The sequence below is a fragment of the Lepus europaeus genome, chromosome 21 (genome assembly GCF_033115175.1).
Source record: "Lepus europaeus isolate LE1 chromosome 21, mLepTim1.pri, whole genome shotgun sequence".
NCBI classification, from domain to species: Eukaryota; Metazoa; Chordata; class Mammalia; order Lagomorpha; family Leporidae; genus Lepus; species Lepus europaeus.
Genome location: NC_084847.1, coordinates 55,009,307 through 55,034,001, shown reverse-complemented (window position 1 = coordinate 55,034,001; position 24,695 = coordinate 55,009,307). Strand labels below are relative to the sequence as shown.

Genomic DNA, 24,695 nt, shown 5'->3' with positions numbered 1-24,695 from the left:
TGGCTTCGGATCAGCGTGGTGCACTGGCTGCGTTGGCCATTGGAGGGTGAACCAACGGCAAAGGAAGACCTTTCTCTCTGTCTCTCTCTCTCTCACTGTCCACTCTGCCTGTCAAAAAAACAAAAAACAAAAAACAAAACAACATAACAATGACAAGCAAAAATCAGGCAGAGGCCTGGTGCCCCCTCACCCCTCAGTGGGGAAATCCCTGCAGATTGTTCATGCCCACCAGAGTGGGTTTTTTAAGAAAATGATTAAGATGGTAATTTTTTAAAGATTTATTATTTATTTATTTGAAAGTCAGAGTTACACAGAGAGAGGAAAGGCAGAGAGAGAAATGTCTTCCAGCCGCTGGTTCACTCCCCAATTGGCTGCAACGGCCAGAGCTGTGCCGATCCGAAGCCAGGAGCTTTCTCCAGGTCTCCTACATGGGCCCAAGTCATTGGGCCATCTTCTACTGCTTTCCCAGGCCATAGCAGAGAGCTGGATCAGAAGTGGAGCAGCCAGGACTCGAACCGGCGCCCATATGGGATGCTGGCACTGCAGGCGGCAGCCTTACCTGCTAAGCCACAGCACCAACCCCAAGATGGTAAATTTAAAAAAAAAAGTTTTAAAATGCATTTTTAGTTTATTTGAAAGGCTGCGAGATAGAGACAGAACTCTTTCACCTGTTGGTTCACTCCCCAAATGGCAGCAACAGCCAGGGCTGGGCCAAGCGGAAGCCAAGAGCCTGGATGGCAGGGGTCCAAGCACTTGGGCCGTCTTCTGCTGCCTTCCCAGGTGCATGAGCAGGGAGGTGGATCGGAAGTGGAGCAGCCGGGACTCGAACTGGTGTCCATATGGGATGCTGATGTCACAGGCAGGTGGCAGTTTACCTGCTACACTACAGTGCCAGCCCCTTTTGATTGTTTTTTTTAAACTTTAGCTCCCACATATAAGGGAGATCATGCGGTATTTTTCTTTGTGGGTCTGGCTTATTTCACTCAACATGGTGTCCTCCCTATTGTGTGCGTATACCACATTTTCTTTATCCATTCCTCTGAGCAATAGCCTCCTGTTCCTGCTCCAGCTGACCCTAATCCAGTGGACAGCCCTGCTCCAGACAAAGTGCTCATTTGTTTATTTGCATATTAAATATGTCACACACTGAGTTGTGTTCCTGCCCTACCCCCAGCAAATTCATTCTTAAAGTCCTCACCTCCAGTCTGGACTATATTTAGAGAGAGACTTTAAAGAGATAATTTGTAAGTTAAATGAGGTCATAAGGGTAGACCCAGGCCTGCAGAACTGCTCCCCTAGTTAAGAAGAAGGGACCAGAAGTCCCTCCCTCCCCCAGGCACCCACCACCAAGAGGCCAGAGGGCGACCACCTGCAAGCTAAGGGAAGGGACTGTCAGTGGATGGGGGAGGTTTGCTTGTCACCGGCTCAACAGCCTCAAGTGGGCGTGGCTCAGAGGAAACTGTGGATTTGTGAAAGTAGAGGAGGCAGTGGGAAGGCACTATTCCCAAAAGCAGCAGCCTCTGTGAGAAGCAGGTTGCCAGGAATTAAAAAAAAAAAAAAAGATTTATTTACTTATTAGAGAGAGAGAGAGAGATCAAGAGGTCTTCCATCCACTGGTTCACTTCTCAAATGGCTGCAATGGCTAGGGCTGGGCCGGACTGAAGCCAGGAACTGGGAGCTTCCTCTGGGCCCCCCACGTGGGTGCAGGGGCCAAGCAGTTGGGCCATCTTCTGCTGCCTTCCCAGGGGGCATAAGCAGAGGGCTGGATCGGAAGTGGAGCAGCTGGGACTCAAACCGGTGCCCATATGGGATGCCGGCACTGCAAATGGCCGCTTTACCCGCTGTGCCACAGTGCCGGCCCCTGCCAGGGGGTCAGGGGTAAGTCCAAGGTTCAGACAAGATGTACATGTGGGGGCATACATGTACATGCCCTCCTGCTGGGGGCTCTTGACATCACCCATCTTCATACATTGTATTTTCAAAACTGTCTGATCCGGGTCTGGTCTCCTGTAGCTTTCCTTTGCCTGAGACCGCTAGCCTCCTCTGGATACAATGTTGCAAGACAGCCTCCAGGAATATCCTCCTACAAAGGGCTCCCTGTAGGTAACTGTTGCACATTGCCTGGTCCCCCCTTTGGGTCAAAGGCCTCAGAATGAAGGCTGCCTCCTCCGGCTGGCACCTGTATTATAGCACCAGCCCTCAGAGGTGTCCCGAATGCATGTCTGGGCTGCAGCAGACCGAGGTGTCTGACACCGGTGATGGCACTCATTGGTGAACCAAGACAAAAGAGCTCCCGGTCTAGGAGGAGGGGCAACAGACATGGTGAAATGCAGGAAATTTGGGGCGCTAAGCAGGGCCACTTGAGGATGAGTCCACGCCCCCTCGCTTGGAGGGTTTTGCATTTTATGTTTATTTGCATTTTATTTGAGAGAGAGAGATCTTCTATCCACTGGTTCACTCCTCAAACAACTGCAACAGCCAGGACCGGGCCTGGTGGAAGTGGGGAACCGGGAACTCCCATCACCTGGTCTCCCAAGGAGGTGGCAGGGACCCAGGTAGCTTGAGCCTCCGTGTGCTGCCTCCCCAGGTGCGCACTATTAGGAAGCTGGATTGGAAGTGGAGTAGCCGGGACAAGACGCCCACTCACGTTCCTACCTTTGAGGGGCTAGTTAGGAGCTGGCAACACCCTCAGGGGTGCCTGCAGGCGTGGCCAACCCTACTTGCTGCACAGTGAAACCTAGCTATGGGGCGTGACAGCAGGGGATCCGGGAGGATTAAGGGCGATGGGTTCAGGGTGGGGCAGACAGCAAGGCGCACGCACCAAGGTGAGGCAAAGGCGTGGCTCGGCGCTCCGTGCACTTAACACAGCGGCCTCATGTTGCCAGGAGCAGCCCACGGGACTGTCCTCTCCGGGTCTCCATCGCTGGCCTGGCCCCAGGGCTCCTTCCACGAGGTTCTGTCCTCAGAGGACCGCACCTGCCCGCCAGGTAGGAGCGGGTGCAAGGCGGTCCTGCCGCCACCTCCAGGCAGAGCGCCCGAGCCTGCCTTCACCAACAGGGTCTCCAAACTTCTCAAGGCTCCTTCCTCCTCGACCCCAGGCAGGGGGCGGGCGGGAGAGACCCCGCCCCACTCAATCCCACCCGAGGCCTCCACCCCGGGCCCGACCGCCGCCGCCAGCCCGGGAAGGCCCTCGGGAGGGCAGAAGGCGCCCGAGGAAGCCCAGCACCTGCGGACCCCGGCCCAGGTGTGCGGGCGAGCCCACCCGGGCCGCGCTCGCCCCTCCCCGTTCCCGCCCAGGCCGCACCCACTTGGGGGCGGCGCGCCGGGGCCCAGCTCGCGGTCGGCTGGCGCAGCCGCTTTAAGCGGGGGCGGGACGGCGCGCCGCGGCGCGGGCTTCGCTGGGGGGGCCGCGGGGGTCCGGCGGCGGAGGGCCAGGTAAGCGGGGGGGGGGGGGGGGCAGGGGGCGGCCGAACGGCACCGGGAGGCGCACGCGTCCGCCGCAGCGTGGGGAGGGTCTTCCGCGACGCGGCTTCGCGACAAGGGGGCTGCGGGCGCTCCGGGGAGCCGCACGCCCCCTCGCTGCAGCCCACCCCGCTCGAGGGTGGGGGCGGGAAGAGGCGGGGGTCGGCTGCGGCCCTGGGACCTCCGCTCGGCGAGAGCAAGCGGCGGGAGACGCGCAGGCAGCGCGCGGGCGCGGGGATTGGCCCTCGGCGCTCGCCGTAGCGCGGCCCGGGAGGCGGTCGCGGAGAGCCCGGCGTCGGCGACACAAGGAGCGAAGCGGAGGGCCGTTTGCGGCCGCACTGATCGGGCGAGGGCCTGGGCCCGCGTCTAGCCACCCCGGCCGGCCTGGCACCGCCCGTTGTCCGCGCCGGGGCCCGGCGCGCGGAACCCAGGTAGCGGCGCCGACAGCGCCCCCGCTGGCCCGGCGGCGCCGCCTCAGGCCCGGTGCGGCCCCGGCCTCCCCGCAGGGCCGCGACTGGCGGGCGCGCCGGGCCTCGGAGCTGCTTCCGGGCGGGGACGAGCCCCCGGGGAGGGCTGGCGGCTTCCGGAGCTTTAAAGAGCCGAGGCGGGGCCGGGGCGGGGGCTGCTGGGGCGGAGGGAGGCCCTGGAGGCCGCGACCCTGCGTCCTGGGCTGCGGATGGGGAGTGGTCCTGGGGGGTGTTTGGGCGGAGGGCGGGACCCTGCGTCCTGGGGCCCCCGGGGGATGCGCATGGGGAGTGGTCCTGGGGGTGTTTGGGTGGAGGGCGGGACCCTGCGTCCTGGGGCCCCCGGGGGATGCGCATGGGGAGTGGTCCTGGGCGTGTTTGGGCGGAGGGCGGGACCCTGTGTCCTGGGCTGCGGATGGGGGGTGGTCCTGGGGGGTGTGTGGGCGGAGGGCGGGACCCTGCGTCCTGGGCTGCGGATGGGGAGTGGTCCTAGGGGGTGTTTGGGCGGAGGGCACGACCCTGTGTCCTGGGGTCCCTGGGGGATGCCTGTGAGTGGTCATGGGGGCTGTTTGGGTGGAGGGTGGGACCCTGCGTCCTGGGGCCCCGGGGGATTCGGATGGGGGAGTGGCCTTGGGTGGTGTTTGGGTGGAGGGCTCGACCTGGAAGGGACTCCCTGGGCCAGAGGGTCGGGCGTGGGCACCCTCCGAGAGTGGCCCGCGGGTGTCCTGGTATGCCCCCCTCCCAGTGTCAGCTGCGAGGGAGCGGGTCCCCTAGTGCGGGAAAGGTGTGGAAGCCACTTCTCTTATGCTCAGTGGAATTACGTGAAGGAGGCTGGCTCCTGGATGCACTTTCGTTGAAGGTTCTGTTTTTTTTAAGGCTTATTTATTTATTTGAAAGAGCGAGGAGAGACAGAGGTCTTCCATCCGCTGGTTCACCCCCGGTGCTGGGCCAGGTGGGAGCCAGGAGCTGCGTCCCGGTCTCCCACACGGGCGCAGGGCCTGAGCACTTGGGCCTCCTTCCACTGCTGGAAAAGCAGTGGCTCGGAAGTGGAGCAGCCGGATACGAACGCCGGTGTCCAAGGTGGTGGCTCTAGCCGCTGTGCCACAGCTCTGCCCCGACAGATCTTGAAACAGAAACCAAGCCTGCTTCTGTGTGTGGGCTTGGGGCAGCAGTTTGCGCGGTGCGCTGGCCGCTGTGGCCGTTGGGGGGTGGACCAACGGAAAAGGAAGACCTTTCTCTCTGTCTCTCTCTCTCACTGTCCACTCTGCCTGTCCAAAAAAAAAAAAGTGTGGTCACTGAGGTGCTTCAGGAAGCGAGAGCTCACTATCGGAGTGTTTAGGTGCCCGCCATAAACAGCATTCACAGTTTCCAGAGTGATGCTTCCAAGTCCACCTTTTGGCACCTGCTGTTTTTTTTTTTTTTTTTTTTAATAAAGATTTATTTATTTATTTGAAGGGCATACAATTACACAAAGGGAAAGAGAGAGAGGAAGAGAGAGATCTTCCATCCACTGTTGGCCACAATGGGCAGGGCTGGGCCAGGCCCAAGCCAGGAGTTGGAACTCCGTCCTGGGCTCCCACATGGGTGGCAGGGACCCAACCACTTGGGCACTCCTCTGTGCTTTCCTTGGCGCATTAGCCGGGAACTGGATCAGAAGTGGAGCAGCCAGGACTCACATTGGCGCCCGTGTGCGGTGCCAGCATTGCAGGCGGCGGCTGTGCACACTGCCGGCTGCTCCCAGCAGCTTGTAATGCATGGTGAAGTTTGAGAGCAGATCACCAGGGCAGAGGTCGCAGAGTGCAGTGAGGCCGGATCCACCCTTGTCTGTCTGCAAGCGACCCATGAATGGACATGTTTGTGTATTTTTAATGGTTGCGGGAAAGGAACAGGAAGAACCGTGTTTTCTGATGGTTGAGAATGACACTTGTCAAGCTTCCCCGGGACGCAGCTTTGCCAGTTCGTTTACTTGTTGCCTCTGCTGTGTGACTACGGTGGAGCTGAGAGGCTGTGTCAGAGACGGCGTGGCCACACAGAGGCATCAGTGTTTACCATCTGGCTTTTTATGGAAGGTGTTTGCCAGCCCCTGGCTCAGGGGAGGAAGGAGAGAGAGTAGGAAAGAAGCATTTGTGTCTAAGAATCATGTTCAGGAATCAGTAGGCAGAGTGGATTTGCATAGATTTTACATAAAAAAAAAAAAAGCAGAGGGGATACTGTTACGTTCTGGATTCATGTGGCAGTGTTGAGGTTAAGGCAAGCACTTGGGGACCATTTGGCCAGTGAGTGCGTCTGTTCCCTTGCTAGGTGTTAACCGTCCGCTCTCTTCGCAGGCCGGGTGAGCTGATGGGCCCGATACCTTTCTCCTGAGACGTAAACCAGCTCAAAGGGAAAATGGCGTTCGTTGCAACACAAGGGGCCACCGTGGTTGACCAAACCACTCTGATGAAAAAGTACCTTCAGTTTGTGGCGGCTCTCACGGATGTAAATACACGTGAGTGGAAATGCCTTCCTGTCACTGGCTCGGCTCAGTTCAGGTGGTACGGTGTTGGCGGTAGCAAGGAGGAGCTTTATCCTTGTTTGTCTGTACTTGATGGAGAAGCAAAATGATGAGCCACACTGGCTGGATCCCCAAAGAGGCACGTGTGTGTGTGTGTGTGTCCGTCCGTCCGTCCGCGTCCATCCTTGTCTGTGTGCTCCCTGTGTGTCTGGCTATGCGTGTGTGTCTGGTTATAGGGAACTAGCTGTGTGCCTTCTGTTGGGCCATGACAGTCAAACTGATAAGATCTGATTGCTTCTCGCAGAGTGTTAAATCCAGTCATTTGGAATGTCCTTCATCTAATTTCACTTACCTGATGGTTTGTTTTGCCATTTACAGCTGATGAAACGAAGTTAAAAATGATGCAAGAAGTTAGTGAAAATTTTGAGGTACGAGCTCTCTGTTTTATGTTTTGCATTTTGAGGTCAGTATTCCTATGTGCTTGCCTATTGCTGCTCTGTCAACCTTTTAAGTAATAACTACGAAGTTCCTGCATTGTATTTCGTTTTGTTTTGTATTTCAGAACCGAAACGTGAAAATCTGTGTGTCGAGTTGTCCATCCTTTCCACGCTAGTGTGGACGAACCCCAAACCCTGTTGGAAAATGTTGCATTTGTGATTGTTGTAACATTTCCCGTGTTTGAAACCCTTGTGTCTTCAGGCACTTGCTCATGCTGTAGGGTTGCAGATCCTGTGTAGCCGTGGGGTAACCTAAAGGCCTGTGTGGCTCTGCCACTGCCCAGTCTACGGTTTTGTGTCCTCTCCCAGGTCCCTCAGACGATGCTCGTTCTGTCTTGCCTGTTTTCCCGTTTGTTCTTTTTGACTGGATAATTCTCTCCAGCAGCCTTCGGCTTCGCTGGCTACTGTTCTGTCCTTTCCAGTCTGCTGGGGATTACAATTTTTTTTTTCAGGTTATTTTTTGTATTTAAACATTTTAGTTATTGTACTCAGAGTTCTAGAATTTCCACTCGAGTCTTTATAGATCTCATTTCTCTGCAGATCCCTATGTGTTCACTGCTTAAGTCCTGTTCTATTGCTTTTTGAGTGTGACATCATTTGGACTGTCTGGGAGTTCATTTCTGTCAGCTGTGGGTCACATTATCCTGTTGCTCTGCTTATCTAGTAACTTTTGATTATGCAGAGGACGTTATGTGTAAAATGTTGTAAGGATTCTGTTTGTTTGTTTTTTTTTAAGTTTTTTTTTTTTTTTTTTTTTTTTTTTACTTGAGGCATAGTTACAGACAGAGAGGTCTTTGGTCCACTGGTTCACTCCCCAAATGTCTGCAATGGCCAGAGCGGAGCTGATCTGAAACTGGGAGCCAGGAGCTTTTTCTGGGTCTCCCACGAGGGTGCTGGGGCCCAAGGACTTGGGCCATCTTCTGCTGCTTTCCCAGGCCATAGCAGAGAGCTGGATAGGAAGTGGAACAGCTGGGACTTGAACTGGCACTCCTATGGGATGCTGATGCTGTGGGCAGATGCTTAACCTACTACACCACAGTGCTGGCCCCGATTCTGTGTATTTTTTTTTTTTTTTTAAGATTTATTTATTTATTTGAAAGGCTGGTTCTCTACCAGGTGGTCTCAATAACCAGGACTGGGGCAGGTCAAAATCAAGAGCTTCACCCTTTCTACGTGGGTGCCAATCTTGGGCCATCTTCAGCTGCTTTCCCAGGTGCATTAGCGGGGAGCTGGATCAGAGGTGGAGCCGCCAGGACAGTAAGTGGCGCCCGTATGCGATGCCGGTGTCGCAGGCGGCAGCTTAACCCACTGTGTCACAATGCAGGCCGCAGGACTCTGTTCCGTTCTCTCTGAAGAGTGTCGATAGATCTGTTGTCCTAGGCACTTCATTTGCTAACTGATCTCACTGAACTTGTGTGGACTTGGCTTTATGTCTTGTACGGGGAGATCTTAGGAAAGCTCACGCGTTTCCAGTGTCCCTAGGACTTGGGGGATCCAGCCTCCATGCTTGCCAGACGCTGAGTTGAGGCTTTGGGAGCTGGCATCATGGTCCTTGCACCTGGTGGCGTGGTGTCTGGGATCTCATCAAGGTGTGAAGGAGAGCTTTGCACCCCGCCTGACTCTGTGCTCCAGGCTCACGGTGCTCTGTCTCCTCGTGTCTTCATTGTCTTGGAATCCTAAAGCTGCCGCTCTCTGGCGGGCTCTAGGGAGGGCTACGCTGTTGCCCTCTGTCTGTGCAGCCCCCAGCCGAGGCCTGGGGAAGCCACAGGAGGATGTCCCAGCACCCTGTGCCCTGCCCCTTCCAGCCACTGCAGCTGCTTGAGTTCTGTTGTGTTTCCTCAGCGCAGCAGGCCTCTGCTCTGTTGGTACCCAGCCTGCCGAGCCTCCGTCAGGAAACCGTGCACAGGCAGAGAGCCCTGGTGACCCTCGGCTCACCCCGTGAACGTGCCCGCTGGAATCGGAAATCATGATCTTGTGGGGTTCCTTGTCCCACACCTGAAAAGATGTATCTCGTAATTTGCACACCTTGAAGGTTCTTCTGGTTCCAGTTTCATAGATGAGAAAGTTGCATTTCTTTTTTTTTTTTTTTTTGACAGGCAGAGTGGATAGTGAGAGAGACAGAGAGAAAGGTCTTCCTTTTTGCCGTTGGTTCACCCTCCAATGGCCGCTGCGGCCAGCGCATCGTGCTGATCCGAAGCCAGGAGCCAGGTGCTTCTCCTGGTCTCCCATGTGGGTGCAGGGCCCAAGCACTTGGGCCATCCTCCACTGCCTTCCTGGGCTATAGCAGAGAGCTGGCCTGGAAGAGGGGCAACCGGGATAGAATCCGGCGCCCCAACTGGGACTAGAACCTGGTGTGCCGGCGCCGCAAGGCGGAGGATTAGCCTGTTAAGCCACGGCGCCGGCTGAAAGTTGCATTTCTTATATATACGAAGACTTTATTTGAGAGGCAGAGTGAGAGACAGGGAGGGAGAGACAGACAGAAAGGTCTTCCATTCGCTGGTTCATTCTCCAAATGTCAGTAGTGGCAAGAGCTGAGCTGATATGAAGCCAGGAGCTTCCTCCAGGTCTCCCATGGGGTGCAGGGCCCAAGCACTTGGGCCATCCTCCGCTGCACTCCCGGGCCACAGCAGAGAGCTGGACTGGAAGAGGAGCAGCTGGGACAGGAACCGGTGCTCGTATGGGATGCTGGTGCTGCAGGCAGATGCCACACCACAGTGGCAGCCCCACATTTCTTATTTTAACATGGGGAAGATAAAACCTTTCGCACAGAGTAAGATTAAGTTCAACCGATAAAATGTTTCCTAGCCTCTGCATGGTTTTTTGAATTCATAAACATTAGGGAAATGCTAGTGAGATTGAGTCAGATACTCTTATAGATAGTGTTTCAGGTTTTGTTTGTGTTTTAGATGGACTGATTTATTTGAAAGGCAAAGAGAGGGAGAGACAGAATTTTCCATCTGCTGGTTCACTCCCCAAATGGCTGCAATGGCCAGAGCTGGGCCAGGATGAAGCCAGCAGCCAGGTGCTTCTTCCGGGTCTCCCATGTGGGTGCAGGAGCCCAGGCACTTGGGCCATCACCTGCTGCTTTCCCAGGTGCATTAGCCGGGAGCTGGATTGGAAGTGGAGCAGACAGGATGTGAACCAGTGTTCCGGTAGGGAATAGTGTCACACTGGTGGCTTATCCCTTTGCGTCCAAACACAGACTCCAGTTTTTTTTGTTTTTGTTGTTGTTTTTTTCAAATGGACATTTTCAAGGACTTGTCTTGAGGTTAGCCGGAAAAACAAAATCCTGAGATAACAGATGTTGCTGCAGAGCTTTGTCTTCTGCTCGGGCTGCTACAGCAAGCTGTTGAAAGTATGTAAGAGGATCTGCCTGCTCCTGCTGTGCAAGAACCCAGAGAGGCTGAGGTCCTAGGGCAGCCTGTGACCGCAGGAGCAAGCACACGGGCCTGGGGTGATCAGGACCAAGGGTCTGGCCCTTGTAGAGTGGCGTCCAAGACTTAATCTCCGTTGTAGTTTCTGGCAGATAGCAAGTCAGTTCTTGGCTCTGGTCTCAGATGCATTGATTAAATTAATAGGAGTGAGAGTGGGTGGTATGCTTGGGGCTTTTCCAAATAATGACTTTTGAAGTCTGTGATGTCAACATTTACCTTAACTGAAACTCAGATGACTGAGATCATCAAATAATGAACTGACCATAAATAGGCAGTTTTAATTTACTACCATTCTTACCCCAGAAAAATATTTAAATGAAGTGAATGGGGGTAAAAAAAAATTCCTGATGATTTTAGTAGTATTACAGATTCATTTCACTAAACTGCTTAGGGATAGAATTCTGGGCTAAGTGGTTGTTATGTAAAGAAGCCTGATGTTAGAAATGACATGAAAAATTCATTGTCTCAGAAAGCTGGTGGCTCCGTGCAGTCACTTGCAGGGAAACAGGGTGGCTTCCCGAATGAATCGTCGTCATTGGAGGAATGTGGCACTCGGGTGTTTGAATGCTTTGTAGTCCGTGGTTCGCATGGGCTGCGGTGCAGGTGCGCATGATTTGCTAACCTGGCCTGCAGAGAGTGATCCGGTGGCGGGAGTACTACCCTGTCATCCTTGAATGTGGTGTTTCGTAAGAGGCCTTAGGCTTCAGGGATGGAAGATGACAAACAGGGTCTCCATGAGGAGGAGCTGCTGAGATAATGCACAGCTCCAGGGCTGCCCCTCGTACAAAGAGCCCCAGGGCTTGCGCTGGCTTCTGGCCCTGACTGTGGCACTGCCTGCTCTTTGACTTGTGCCTTGTCCCTTTCTTTATAGAGTCTTCTTGGAAGATTACCTTATGTGATAGATTGCTTCCAATCTGGGTGGATTCCTTCTTTTTCTAAGATTTATTTTTTATTTATTTGAAAGGCAGAGTTAGAGACAGACAGCGAGCTTCTATTTGGAGGTTCGCTGAAGCCAGGAGCTTCTTCCGGGTGTCCCATGTAGGTGCAGGGGCCCAAGCACTTGGTCCATCTTCTGCTGCTTTCCCAGGCGCATTAACACGGAGCTGGATTGGAAGGGGAGCAGCTGGCTCTTGAACTCATGCCATATGGGATGCCGGCACGGCAGGCGGAGGCTTAGCCACAGTACCGGCTCCCCCAAATTGGAAATCCTGATTTATCTGAAACTGTGTTACCGCAGAAATTGCGGATTACTGTTGACTCTGCAGAAGCTTTTCTGTTGGTTGGAGCTCGTGTGAAGTTGAAGTACAAATGAGAACACAGAACTGACGACAGGGCTTCTCTTGTCTTCCCCATCAGAATGTGACGTCCTCGCCGCAGTATTCTACATTCCTGGAACACATTATCCCTCGGTTTCTTACCTTTCTTCAGGACGGAGAGGTTCAGTTTCTTCAGGAGAAGCCCGCCCAGGTAACCTGCTTGGGAGCGCGAGCCTGCTCTGGAGCCGTGAGCGTGCGTGAATTAAGTCGGGGAGCCGGGCTTCCACGTGGAAGGTGGAAGAGGTTCCATCGCTGATCGCTGGGCTCTGTCCCAGACCGTTGCCTCCTCACTTAACTGTCTCGGTTTTGTTCTGTCAGGGCTGTGTTTTTGACTCTGCGCTGTCTGCATTTGCCAACTGATCATACGTGTACGCGCTGTGTCACATGTACAAGTTTGTCTGCATTTGCCAACTGATCATACGTGTACGCGCGCTGTGTCACATGTACAAGTTTGTCTGCATTTGCCAACTGATCATACGTGTACGCGCGCTGTGTCACATGTACAAGTTTGTCTGCATTTGCCAACTGATCATACGTGTACGCGCGCTGTGTCACATGTACAAGTTCAAACAATGAACACAAGAAAGAATAATGCTTTCATGACAGCCCCTGGACCTCTTGTCCGTGTTAATTTCCGTTCTTAGAATGTATGGCCAATTTGGTCTCATCTATTGTCCTCTTTCCACCCCCCCCCCCCCACTTTGTTGTTGTTGGATTTATTTATTTATTTGAAAGGGTGACAGAGATAGGGACAAACAGTAAAAAGATACCTTCTAGCCACTGGTTCTTTCCCCATGTGGTTGCAACAGCCAGGTCCGTGCTGGATCACAGCCAGGAACCCCCTCTCAGTCTCCATGTAGGAGGACTGGGCCGTCCTCCGCCGCCTTCCCGTGTGCATTAGATCGGGAGCTGGGTTGGCGTGCGGAGGAGCTGAGACTGAAGCCAGGCACTGCAGTGTGGGGTGCGGGTGTCCCGGCAGCTGCTTAATGCACTGGGCCTCAGTGCCTGGCCCACCTCCCCCATTTAAAAAAAGATATTTGAACATATATCTCTCCCTTAATAAAAGGATTTATTTTATTAATTTGAAAGATTGAGTTAGAGAGAGGGGTTGAGATACTGAGAGAATCTTCCATCTGCTGGTTTGCTCCCCAAATGGCAGCAATGGCCAGGGCTGGGCCATTCAGAAGCCAGGAGCCAGGAGCTGCTTCCGCTCTCCCACATGGGTGCAGGAGCCATTGACTGCTGTTTTCCCAGGTGCTTTAGCAGGAAGCTGGATCAGAAGTGGAGCAGCCAGGACTTAAACCAGCGCCCATATGGGGTGGTGGCATCGCAGGTAGCAGCTTTACCTGCCATGCTACAGTGCTGGCCCCGAATATATCTCTCTTAGAAGGAACTTTAAAATGTTGCCGTAATACCAATGAAAATTAAATGCTGGGTAAACCATTTTGATGTTGTACCAGTTGAAGATATTACGTATTTGTCCTGCCTTTTAGCTGTCAGCTCCACACACAGAACCGTGGCAGCTTAGCACAGTTTGGGGTGGGACGAGTCCCTGGGCCCCAGGTAATTGGAGGTGACATAATGGGCTCGGAACTCGGATTAGAAGGGCGATCCCAGGGGACGTTTAGTCCACGTTTGGCTTTCTCACCTTTACGCTCCTTGATATTTGTCCATGAGTGTCCTTCTGCTAGAAATACTGATAAACTGTGAAAGAAGGGAAATGGGCCTATTTGATTAATAATTGCACAAGGGACTTTGAGAAAATTCAGGGAAAGTCAAATGAAAAGCTAGCGATTATTATATTTATTTCTCAACATCAGCTCCATCAAATTCAAGACACTGTGGTAGCCAACAATACCAGCCTTTGAGTCCGTCCCCTGGGGGTCCTGGGACCCTAACCTTGTCTATGCAGCTTACATTAGCAACTGAAGAAAAATGGATGCCCTGCGAAGGTTTCTTAACACTAGGAAACAAAGGTCAGAAGGAGGCAAACCGGGACTGGGAGGTGGATGCCTGAGGATTGGCCGCCAGAGCACCCCCAAGCTAGAGTGCCCCCAAGCCAGCTTTGACAGAGGAGCGGCAGGAGGGTTGTGGGGGTGGAGAGGGCCTCTGACACCTTCCTGAGCGTTTTCCTGTGGAGGCTTCGGCCTTCTCAAAACATGGCTAATAAACAGATGCTCTGTTCTGTGGCCTCCAGACGTGAACGGAATGCCTAGGGCGTCCCCAAAAGCCATTGCTGTGCCTGCTGCTAGATCAGACCACACCCCCTCTTGGTAGCCATTACCCTGACCGTGCTCTGTCTTCAGGATGATAGTGGTGAAGCCGTGAACGCGTCAGGAGCTTGGGCTCGCGGAAGCTCTGGCCTCGTGTGCCGCTGATGGTGGAGCAGCGGTTTGGCAGCCTGGCGCGTGGAAAGTCAGCCTGTGCCAGTTGAGCTGTCTCTGTTGGTTGTTGCGCCTGTGGTGACGCTCATGCCTCTTCATGAGGGCACAGACGAGTCATCTGTTTCCTCCCAGACCGATGTGTGCTCTGCCGTGGGCTTCGTCTTCCTTGTGGATTAACTGTTGGTGATGCACAGTGATTTCAGTATTCTTCACCCACGCTTCTCCAGAGTCTGCTGTTTGGTCTTACCTGCGTTTCAGCACAATTCATGTCACTCTGATTGGGGGGGCTCTTTTTTTTTAAACCTCAATTTTCTTTTTTATTTATTTGAAAGTTACAGAGAGAGGCAGAGAGAGAGAGAGAGGTCTTCCATCTGCTGGTTCACTCCCTAGATGGCCGCAGTGGCCGGATCTGCACTGATCTGAAGCCAGGAACCAGGAGCTTCTTCCAGGTCTCCCACACGGGAGCAGGGGCCCAAGGACTTGGGCCATCTTCTACTGCTTTCCCAGGCCACAGCAGAGAGCTGGATCAGAAGAGGAGCAGCTGAAACTAGAGCTGGCGCCCATATGGGATGCCTGCGCTTCAGGCCAGGGCGTTAACCTGCTGTGCCACAATGCCCGCCCCAGGGCTCTTTTTAAACTGGTAACTTACTGACATGGTACCTCAAACTAGATTTTTTTTCAGACATGGTATTGGCAAGTTGGTTTGAGTTTATTTTGGTGGGAAAAAGTTTTGAAATCCATCCAGTTGTTTTATAATACATGTTTTTATGAAGACCCCTTGTAGAATTATTGAAAATAGTGATTTGCGATACGTACTTTGGATTCCGTTTAGATACTGTACAGGACTGTTGTTAAATTTGGATCCATCTTCTAGTGTGGTGGTTACCACTGCTGGGTGCAGACGATGTGTGACGCTCATGCCTACGAGCTGGTGACATTGAAACTCTTGAGTGTTTTATCTTTATTTTTTTTATTGTTTTTCCTTAGCAACTTCGGAAACTAGTACTTGAGATAATTCATCGAATACCAACCAACGAACATCTTCGTCCTCATACAAAAAATGTTTTGTCTGTGATGTTTCGCTTTTTAGAGGTAACTTTTGGAAAATTCTCAATGGATAGCTGTTTTAGAAAGCCTTCGATGATTTTTCTTAGGGTAAAATTCGGTGTTAGACAACTATTCCTCTTTCACTTAAGTTTTGAATCACAGGAGCAAAAAAAATTTAAAGATTTATTTCTTTCAAAGTCAGAGTTAGTGGGGCTGAGGAGGGGAGGAGAGAGAGAGAGAGACAGCGGGGGCCCAGGGGAGATAGCTTCCATCCAGGCCGTGCAGGGAGCTGAATTGGAAGTGGAGCAGCCGGAACTTGAACCGATGCCTTGTGAGATGGGCATTGGAAGCTTGGGCTTTACCTGCTGCACCACAATGCCGTCCTCCAGAGTAAAAAATTGTGTGAATGTCCTTGTTCCTCCATGTCCCCAACTTAAATTATTAGGAAAGATGACATGATTGAAAACTATGACCAGAGACTTGACTAGACAGTGGGAATAAATGAAAACTTTGTGGGAAATGAATTGGGCAGTGGTGGAGGAGCTCGGAGATGGGGCTTGTTTGCATCATGTGTCAGAAGCACAGTGTTGACCCACGTGCACACCCCCAAGAGTGTCTGGAATCCCTGTGGTGCCTGTTAAGTCAGTGGCTGAGACCGATGGCTCTGTCCTTGACCTTGGTGCGCTGAGGGTTCTGTGCTGGGCCCCCTGGAAGGACGTGCTCTGGAGGGGACAGAGTATGGTTCAGACGTGGGCTGTGTTAGCCGTGTTAACTTCTGAGGATTCGCTTCCCTGTCAGTGAGACGTGGCGTTGCTGCGCACAGAGTGTTGGCAGCAGCTGTGGCCCGCAGCCTGTGCTCCTCTGCAATACCGGCTGAGTAGTCCTTCCCCAAAATGCTTGGGGCCAGAAGGGAATTGTTCAGATTTTGGAGTATTTGCATGTACGTACTGGGATACCGTGGGGACGGATTCCTAGTCTAGACAGGAAATTAATTTATGTTCACCGTATCCCCAGTACGTAGAGCCTGAAGGAATTTTGTACCATGTTTTATTAGTGTACCGTGTATTTTTTTTTCTTTCTTTTTTTTTTTTTTTTAAGATTTATTTATTTGAGAGGTAGAGTTACAGACAGTGAGAAGGAAAGACAGAGAGAAAGGTCTTCCTTCTGTTGGTTCACTCCCCAGATGGCAGCAACAGCCAGAGCTGTGCCGATCCGAAGCCAGGAGCCAAGTGCTTCTTCCTGGTCTTCCATGCAGATGCAGGGGCCCAAGCACTTGGGCCATTTTCTACCGCTATCCCAGGCTATAGCAGAGAGCTGGATTGAAAGGGGAACAGGCCGGCGCCGTGGCTTAACAGGCTAATCCTCCGCCTTGTGGCGCCAGCACACCAGGTTCTAGTCCCGGTCGGGGCGCCGGATTCTGTCCCGGTTGCCCCTCTTCCAGGCCAGCTCTCTGCTATGGCCCAGGAAGGCAGTGGAGGATGGCCCAAGTCCTTGGGCCCTGCACCCGCATGAGAGACCAGGAGAAGCACCTGGCTCCTGGCTTCTGATCAGCGCAATGAGCCGGCTGCAGCGGCCATTGGAGGGTGAACCAACAGCAAAAAAGGAAGACCTTTCTCTTTGTCTCTCTCACTATCCACTCTGCCTGTCATTAAAAAAAAAAAAAAGGAGCAGCCGGGACTAGAACTGGTGCCCATATGGGATGCCAGTGCCGCAGGCGGAGGATTAACCTGTGCCACGGAGCCAGCTCCACTGCACCATGTTATGACTGTAACCCTGTCCCGGGAGGTCAGATATGGGATTTTCCTTTTGTGGTCTCATGTTGGTGCACAGAAAATTTCCGATTTTGGATTAAATTTGTTCAGCCTGTATTTTCAAGTCATGAGACGTGTCAGGTGGGCCTGGCTTGCTGGTGAGATGCCATCTCGTGGTCGGCCAAGCCATGAGGCTCCCTGCCTTGGGCAGGGTGCACGAGTTTCCAACAAGTTAAATAGAAACTAGTGTGCGTGCAGAAGATGCCGAGAAAATCAGTCTTTCCTCTTTAGATAAAACCAGATCTCAGAAGTGTAACTTTTTTTAATGCTTTTTTCTTTAAGACGGAAAATGAAGAAAATGTTCTTATTTGTCTAAGAATAATTATTGAGCTACATAAACAGTTCCGACCACCGATCACGCAAGAAGTAAGTTGTTTTTCCAATAGCATGTGTGACTTGTGCCTGCTGGGTGGGTGGCTTTCTCTCCTTTAGGCCTGACTGAACACACACTGCTGCCCATGTTCAAAACGCAGCCTAAGTTGGGGGCATTTCTTCATGGTCTAACAATGACTTTTTTTTAAAATTGTGTATCTCAGTGTTTTCTGGATTTGTTCAGAAGCTGAAATGTGGTCCTGGGCCGAGCGGGGGTGGGCCTGTGTGGCTTGCTCTGTTTACCCATGTGCTTTGCCCCAGGGACACCTGTTGTTTCATGGCGACATGGTTCAAAGTCATATCTGGGTTTGTATCTCAGCTCTGTGACATGGGGTGAGCTCCTTTCCTGTGGCCTGGGGACGATTGTGGCGTATCCTCGTGGCCCGGCAAGCTCACAGCCTCAGCGTGCTGCCGCGTCTTCTGTGGTAGCTTCAGCAAGGGCCTGTTGGAGGTCATGGGAACATTAAAAGCGTGAAGATGAAATAGGGTTCCTACCACCTTAAAAACAACATTTAGTATATTGGTGATTTGCCTCCTTTTCTCTCACTTTAAAATATTTAATATTTCTTGCATAATTCTCATACTGTATAGTATTCAACATTTTATATCCTGATCATTTCCCTTCACATTATGTATGAGCATTTTCTTTTTTTTTTAAATGGATACACTTTTTTAAAAAGGATTATTTGTTTCAAAGACAGAGTTAGAGATAGAGAGGTCTTCCATCCGCTGGTTCACTCCCTGAATGGCTGCCATGGCTGGAGCTGAGCCAATTTGAAGTCAGGAGACAGGAGCCTCTTCTGGGTCTCCCTTGTGGTTGCAGGGGTCCAAGCATTTGGGCCATCTTCCATTGCTTTCCCAGGCACATCAGCAGGGAAATTGGATTGGAAGTGGAGCAGCCAGGACTTGAACCGGTTTCCACATGCGGTGCTGACACTGCAGGCCAGGGCTTTAACACACTGTGCCGCAGCGCTGGCCCCTAAGCATTTAGCACACTGTGCCGTGGCGCTGGCCCCTAAGCGTCTAACACACTGTGCCGCAGCGCTGGCCCCTAAGCATTTAACACACTGTGCCGCAGCGCTGGCCCCTAAGCGTTTAGCACACTGTGCCGCAGCGCCGGCCCCTAAGCGTTTAGCACACTGTGCCACAGCGCTGGCCCCTAAGCGTTTAACACACTGTGCCGCAGCGCCGGCCCCTAAGCGTTTAGCACACTGTGCCGCAGCGCTGGCCCCTAAGCATTTTCTCAGTCATAAAATTTTTTGTTTTTTCTTAATTTTTCAAACCATTTTTGATTGATATAATATTTTCATTTTATGGGTTGTGGTGCAGTAATTTCCATGTATATATGTATAGGGTATAAACTGATCAAACCAGGCAGCTAGCCTTTCCATTTCTTAATCTCTTCTTTGTGCATAAAAAGTTCCTTATAAAGCTAATTTTTTTTTTTTTTAAGATTTTATTTATTTGAGAGGTAGAGTTACAGAGAGAGGGAGAGACAGAGAGAGAGGTCTGCTATCTGCTATTCACTCCCCAAATGGCCACAGTGTCCAGAGCTGGGCTGATCTGGAGCCAGAAGCTTCTTCTGGGTCTCTCACATGGGTATTACAACTTGTAAAATTTTTATGTTTCTAAGCATTTAGCTTCTAAAATGAAAGTGTCTTTTTGTTTTGTTTTTAGATCCATCATTTTTTGGATTTCGTGAAACAGATTTATAAGGAGCTTCCGAAAGTTGTGGTATGTTTTACTGCAGTTTGAATCCATTACATTTACCTGCTTTTCCCTCAGGGAACTTGGACCAGTGTGGTTGTAGAAATTCTTAGAGAGGATGTTAACTTTAGGATGATGAATGTTAGTGATTGTTAACATGGCTGATAAATCTGCCATTCAGTTTTGGTTTCCTGTTTAGTTTAAATAATCTTTTTACATAAATGCATTATATTCTTATTGTAGAAATTTTGAAAAAAGGCGACAGTAACCACCCATAACTCCTTACTTGTAATTCAACACTAACATTGAGGTTTGGTTTTGTACATTTTATTTTTTTTAGCTTATAAATCGGTTTGTTTATAGGCTTTCCCCCTTCCTGAAGTACATTTTAGTTAACCTGTCTGCACGGGTGTACATGGACATCCGTCCCAGTTGGAACCCACACCCTCAGGTCTGTGGTGCCTGTCCACGGCGCAGGGCACAGCTTGCTCTCTCACGCCTGCTCCGTGCGGTGCCCTCCGGGAGGGGGAGACGGAGTCTCCCAGAGGGCTTTGCGGTGTTTCCTGGGAAGGTGGATGGTTGTCAGCTCACAGTGCTGAGGCCCTCTGGGCAGGTGCTGTATGTTTTCAGCATGATTCCTTTTCCTCCGCTGTTGCTAAGAACTCGGCACAGCAGTGCCCACAGCACACAGGTGTGGGCGGAGGAGGAGGAGCGCCCCTCCCCCTTGCTGTCACTCAGGAGAAGCCAGCGTCGAGCTTGGAACGTCTTCTCCGTAGACTCTGGCAGCTGTGATCCTCAGTGGCCACAGCATTTTCTGGCACATGCATAGCCCTTGATTGTTTCCCTGTTAGTAGCTATTCTGATTTTCGATTTTTTTTTTTACTACCACAAATAATGCTTTGGTAAATATTACTGTGCCTAAATCCATTTTTTTTTTTTTTTTTTTTTTTTTTTGACAGGCAGAGTGGACAGTGAGAGAGAGAGAGAGACAGAGAGAAAGGTCTTCCTTTGCCATTGATTCACCCTCCAATGGCCGCCGCGGTAGCGCGCTGCGGCCGGCGCACCGCGCTGTTCCGATGGCAGGAGCCAGGTGCTTATCCTGGTCTCCCATGGGGTGCAGAGCCCAAACACTTGGGCCATCCTCCACTGCACTCCCTGGCCACAGCAGAGAGCTGGCCTGGAAGAGGGGCAACCGGGACAGGATCGGTGCCCCGACCGGGACTAGAACCCGGTGTGCCGGCGCCGCAAGGCGGAGGATTAGCCTGTTGAGCCACGGCGCCGGCCCCTAAATCCATTTTTATGTTGGCTTTTAAATAAGGTTTCTTATTAAACTTAGAACAATTTAAGTTAACAAGGTTGGTTCTTTGGTGTTTGTGTGTATATGTATATACATTTTTAAAGATGTATTTATTTATTTGAAAGTCAGAGTTACACAGAGAGAGAGAGGGAGGGAAGAAGGGAGGGAGAGAGAGGTCTTCCATCTGATGGTTCACCCCCCAGTTGGCTGCAATGACTGGAGCTGTGCCAATCCGAAGCCAGGAGCTGGGAGCTTCTTCCGGGTCTCCCACATGGGTGCAAGGGCCCAAACACTTGGGTCATCTTCCACTGCTTTCCCAGGCCACAGCAGAGAGCTGGATCGGAAGTGGAGTAGCCGGGGCTCGAACTAGTGCCCATATGGGATGCCGGTGCTTCAGGCCAGGGTGATAACCTGCTGTGCCACAGTGCCAGCCACTACACATGTTTTTTTAAGGTTTATTTTAATTTACATGAAAGGCAGTTAAGGGGAGAGAGGGAGGTAGAAACAGAGATCTTCCATCATCTGGTTTACTCCCCAAATGGCTGCAACAACCAGGACTGGGCCAGGCTGAAGCCAAGAACCAGGAGTTCGTTTTGGTCTCCCACATGGGTGCAGGGGCCCAAGCGCTTGGGCCATCCTCCACTGCTTTCCCAGGCCATAGCAGGGAGCTGGATCGGAAAGGGAGCAGCTGGGACTCGAACTGGCGCCCATATGGGATGCTGGCACTGCAGTGGCGGCTTAACCCATCATGCTTCAGTGTAGTCCCGGGTTCTTTTTATATTTTACGTATTTGAGTCTGGTCAGAGTGTGCAAAACTGAGAATTTACTGCTTTGCTTCACCTTGGCTTGGCATGCCAGCTGTTTCAGTTCTCTGCTTTGCCTAAGAAGCTGTCTTGTCTAACATGGACGCCAAATTCTGGGAGGAAGATGGCAGTGGGCTCCACTCTGGGGAGACTGAAGGGTGGGGGGTGCTGCCAGCGGGGTGGAGTGGGTCCCATGCTGCTCCACAAGGCGGGAATGGACTATAGCGTGTGCTCGATCTTACTGGCCAGGGAGGAAGGAGTAGGGGCTCTGCCAGGTGAGTCTTTGCCCTGTGTCGGAGGAGTTGGGTTTGTGGCTTGAGAATGGAGGGGGCCCCGAGTGTGCGCCGGCTTGCACTTGGGGGCTCGAGCCCGAGGTACAGAAGCAGGTGGAGCATTTTGGTTTCTTCCGCCTGGCTAGCAGGTTTCCGTGAGGAGTGGCGTGCAACTGTAGCATGACGTTCTCTCTCTCTCCGTGCAGAACCGCTACTTTGAGAACCCACAGGTGATCCCTGAGAACACAGTCCCTCCCCCGGAAATGGTTGGTATGATCACGACAATCGCCGTGAAGGTCAGCCCAGAGCGCGAGGACAGCGAGACACGCACGGTGAGTGTGGTCGTCCGGCTCTGCTGGACCCCCTTCCTCCGTGGGGGAAACGAGACTGTGTAGTCCTCCCGAGTTTTTCCTTTGAGTGCTTGGTGGCGTTGGGTGAGTGAGGCATTGTGTGTGGCCGAGCGGCGCTCTGCTGTGTGACCAGCACTGCCGGGCACCCTTGATGCCAGGATGTGGAGATGTGTGGGCACCCTAGCGCTGCTGGGAGGACCGCAGGCCGGCTGAGGGCCCCTGTCCTGTCGTTAATGTGGACTGTCTTGACGTTGACGAGGTCCCTGGGAACCGCAGATAAATGTTGCTCAGTGGCTCAGGCACGTCCCAGCCTCAGCGCTCGGGTTTTGGGCTGAGCAAAGTCCCACGGTCGTCCTTCCGACCTTGATTCTCCTCTCCTGCTCTGAGTGCCCGTCGGTTTGTAGAGGTGACGCTGCTCCTGTCCGCGGGAGGTGTGCCTGCAGAGGCGGCAGCTGTTGGCCGTTCTCTGTGACCCACTTCCCTTCACTGACTTAAAGCTGTTTGATCACGTGTCTGCACGTGGAGTGTTTGTGCTAGGATGAGGATGAAACTTCCGTTCCTACGCTCTCCTGGCATTTTTTGAATTAAGTACTTGATTTCTGTGAGTCATTTCTTCGTTTTTTTCCCCCCTTTTCACAGCCATTGCCCATTTGTATTTTGAATGTGACGTTTTTCTTTGGAGTCCTCATCTATTTATTTATTTATTTTTTGACAGGCAGAGTTAGAGAGACAGAGAGAAAGGTCTTCCCCATTGTTCACTCCCCAAATGGCTGCTATGGCCAGCGTGCTGAGCTGATCTGAAGCCAGGAGCCAGGTGCTTCCTCCTGGTCTCCCATGTGGGTGCAGGTCCCAAGGACTTGGGCCATCCTCCACTGCCTTCCCGGGCTATAGCAGAGAGCTGGACTGGAAGAGGAGCAACCGGGATAGAATCCGGCGCCCCAACCGGGACTAGAACCTGGGGTGCTGGCGCCGCAGGCGGAGGATTAGCCTAGTGAGCTGCGGCTCCGGCCTCATCTATTATTTTTTAAAGATTTATTTATTCATTTGAAATAGTTACACAGAAAAGGAGAGGCAGAGAGGGGGGGGGGGGAGGTCTTGCATTCGCTGGTTCACTCCCCAGTTGGCCACAAAGGTCGGAGCTGCGCCAATCTGGAGCCAAGAGCTTCTTCCGGTCTTCCACGCAGGTGCAGAGGCCCAAGCACTTGGGCCATCTTCTCCTACTTTCCCAGGCTATAGCAGAGAGCTGGATCGGAAGTGGAGCAGCTGGGACTTGAAGCAGTGCCCATGTGGGATGGTAGCACTGCAGGCAGTGGCTTTACCCGCGTGGCCACAGGGCTGGCCCCCGAGTCCTCATCTATTAAGACTATTCATTTTTCTCATCCATTGGACCTATTTGAATTCACAGTGGCTTGTAGCTGGTAACCACCAGCCACCAGCAGGCCTTGTTGTACAATAAGCACGGGAAATAGCTTTGAATAGAACTGCTGGATCACTGAACTTTCCTGCTGTTCTTCTAAGTAGGATAATAGGTGATAATTTTAAATCCTTCCGGAAGTGTTTACTGTCAGTGATTGTGTTGGAAAATATAAAAACCCTTCTGTCAGGTGAGAGCTGTGTGCACTTTGGTTTTCAGAATAGCTGGGGCCTTGTACCGGTGTCGTGTTAGCCTTGTGCTCAGTTTGGGGGCAGCGGCGGGGGCCCGAGGTCCGCACAGCGCTGACTGCAGCCTCTCCGCTTGCGTCCACAGCACTCCATCATTCCCAGAGGCTCGCTGTCCCTGAAGGTGTTGGCCGAGTTGCCCATCATTGTTGTCTTAATGTACCAGGTAAGCGTGTTGCCCGTTGCTTTCCTGACCTTTCTGTGGCGGACTGTGACAACGTCCCCTCTAATCTCCACGGCGGAGGGTGTGCATGAGATGCGGGCTGACCGAAGGCATGAACCCCGCAGTCCCCTTGACGGCCCGATGACTGTGACTGGTGGAGTGCACCAGCCTGGCCATCTGCTGTGTTTGCTTTCAGCTCTACAAACTGAACATCCACAACGTTGTTGCTGAATTTGTGCCTCTGATCATGAATACCATTGCGATTCAGGTATCTGCGCAGGCCAGGTGAGACTTCTGCGGACAGCGACACAGCTGGCTGCCAGCGCTTTGACTCCAAGTACTAACACACTGGCTGGCACCATTCTTAACACACGAAAACCAGCAGTGTTAGCGTCTGTGATAATCGCACACGTCCGCCCTTTTGCACTCCGGTGTCAGTGATTGTGGTTGCTTGAGTTCCTTACCCTGGGGAGATGAGATCCAGTCCTGAGCTGGGGTGTGGAGCGTGTAAGTGTGGGTGTTTCACGAGGCATCGCTGTGCCCGTCTCAGCCCTGGGCCCGCCAGGTGCTCTCGGGTCACAACTTTGTTCCTGCCCATCCTTCCTGCTGGAGGGCTAGATGCGTGCCCTTCCCTGTCCCCCGGACTTCTGAGCAGGCCGACGGTGCGTGTCAGACTGTCCCACTGAGTCCCTTAGGCCAGGATCTGCGGAGGAGGCCCCTCTGACCGCCCACAGGCCATCCGCCCTTCCTGGGTCGCACTAGATCCTGTGGCTCTGGCTCTGTAGGGACAGGCGCGTGCTGTGTGGCCACTGTGGAATGGTTTGGCGAACTGTTCGGTTTGGGTTCTTAAACCCGTTAGGTTCTTTGGGACTGCACACAGGTGTGCTGCTGTGGTGCTCTGGTCTCGAGAGCTCCTGTGAGCTTGGGGTCTCGTTGTGGGTGCAGGCGACTGGGAGCACTGATGTCACCCGCAGGCTGGGCACTCATCCTGTGACCCCTGTTCCATGCTCATTCAGGCAACATAAGCTTTACAACAAGGAGTTGTATGCTGACTTCATTGCTGCCCAGATTAAAACACTGTCGTTTTTAGCCTACATCATCAGAATTTACCAGGTAAGTTGGTTCACTTTGTTTGGTGTCACGTTTCCTGAGTTAGTTTCCGT

At 52.5% G+C, this 24,695-nt stretch overlaps 1 protein-coding gene and 1 non-coding gene across 7 annotated transcripts in view; both read left to right on the top strand.

Moving 5' to 3' along the window:
* Positions 1–3,369: 3,369 nt before the first annotated feature.
* The window catches only part of TRRAP (transformation/transcription domain associated protein), a 117,193-nt gene continuing 95,867 nt past the window's right edge, over positions 3,370–24,695 (top strand). For 5 of the 6 annotated variants that reach the window (XM_062180149.1, XM_062180151.1, XM_062180148.1 and 2 more), the window contains exons 1-11: positions 3,370–3,435; positions 6,254–6,414; positions 6,799–6,848; positions 11,708–11,818; positions 15,039–15,143; positions 17,192–17,275; positions 18,959–19,015; positions 21,567–21,692; positions 23,458–23,535; positions 23,729–23,817; positions 24,549–24,645. In XM_062180149.1, the coding sequence (XP_062036133.1) occupies positions 6,315–6,414; positions 6,799–6,848; positions 11,708–11,818; positions 15,039–15,143; positions 17,192–17,275; positions 18,959–19,015; positions 21,567–21,692; positions 23,458–23,535; positions 23,729–23,817; positions 24,549–24,645 (897 nt within the window). In that variant the 5' untranslated portion in view covers positions 3,370–3,435; positions 6,254–6,314. Of the gene's footprint in view, positions 3,436–3,837; positions 3,894–6,253; positions 6,415–6,798; positions 6,849–11,707; positions 11,819–15,038; positions 15,144–17,191; positions 17,276–18,958; positions 19,016–21,566; positions 21,693–23,457; positions 23,536–23,728; positions 23,818–24,548; positions 24,646–24,695 lie in introns of those variants that run through there. The other variant, XM_062180147.1, reaches the window with a different exon arrangement.
* Positions 6,516–6,718, top strand: LOC133751153 (small nucleolar RNA ZL1). The gene has a single exon (XR_009864785.1). It is a non-coding gene; the product is annotated as a small nucleolar RNA ZL1 (small nucleolar RNA).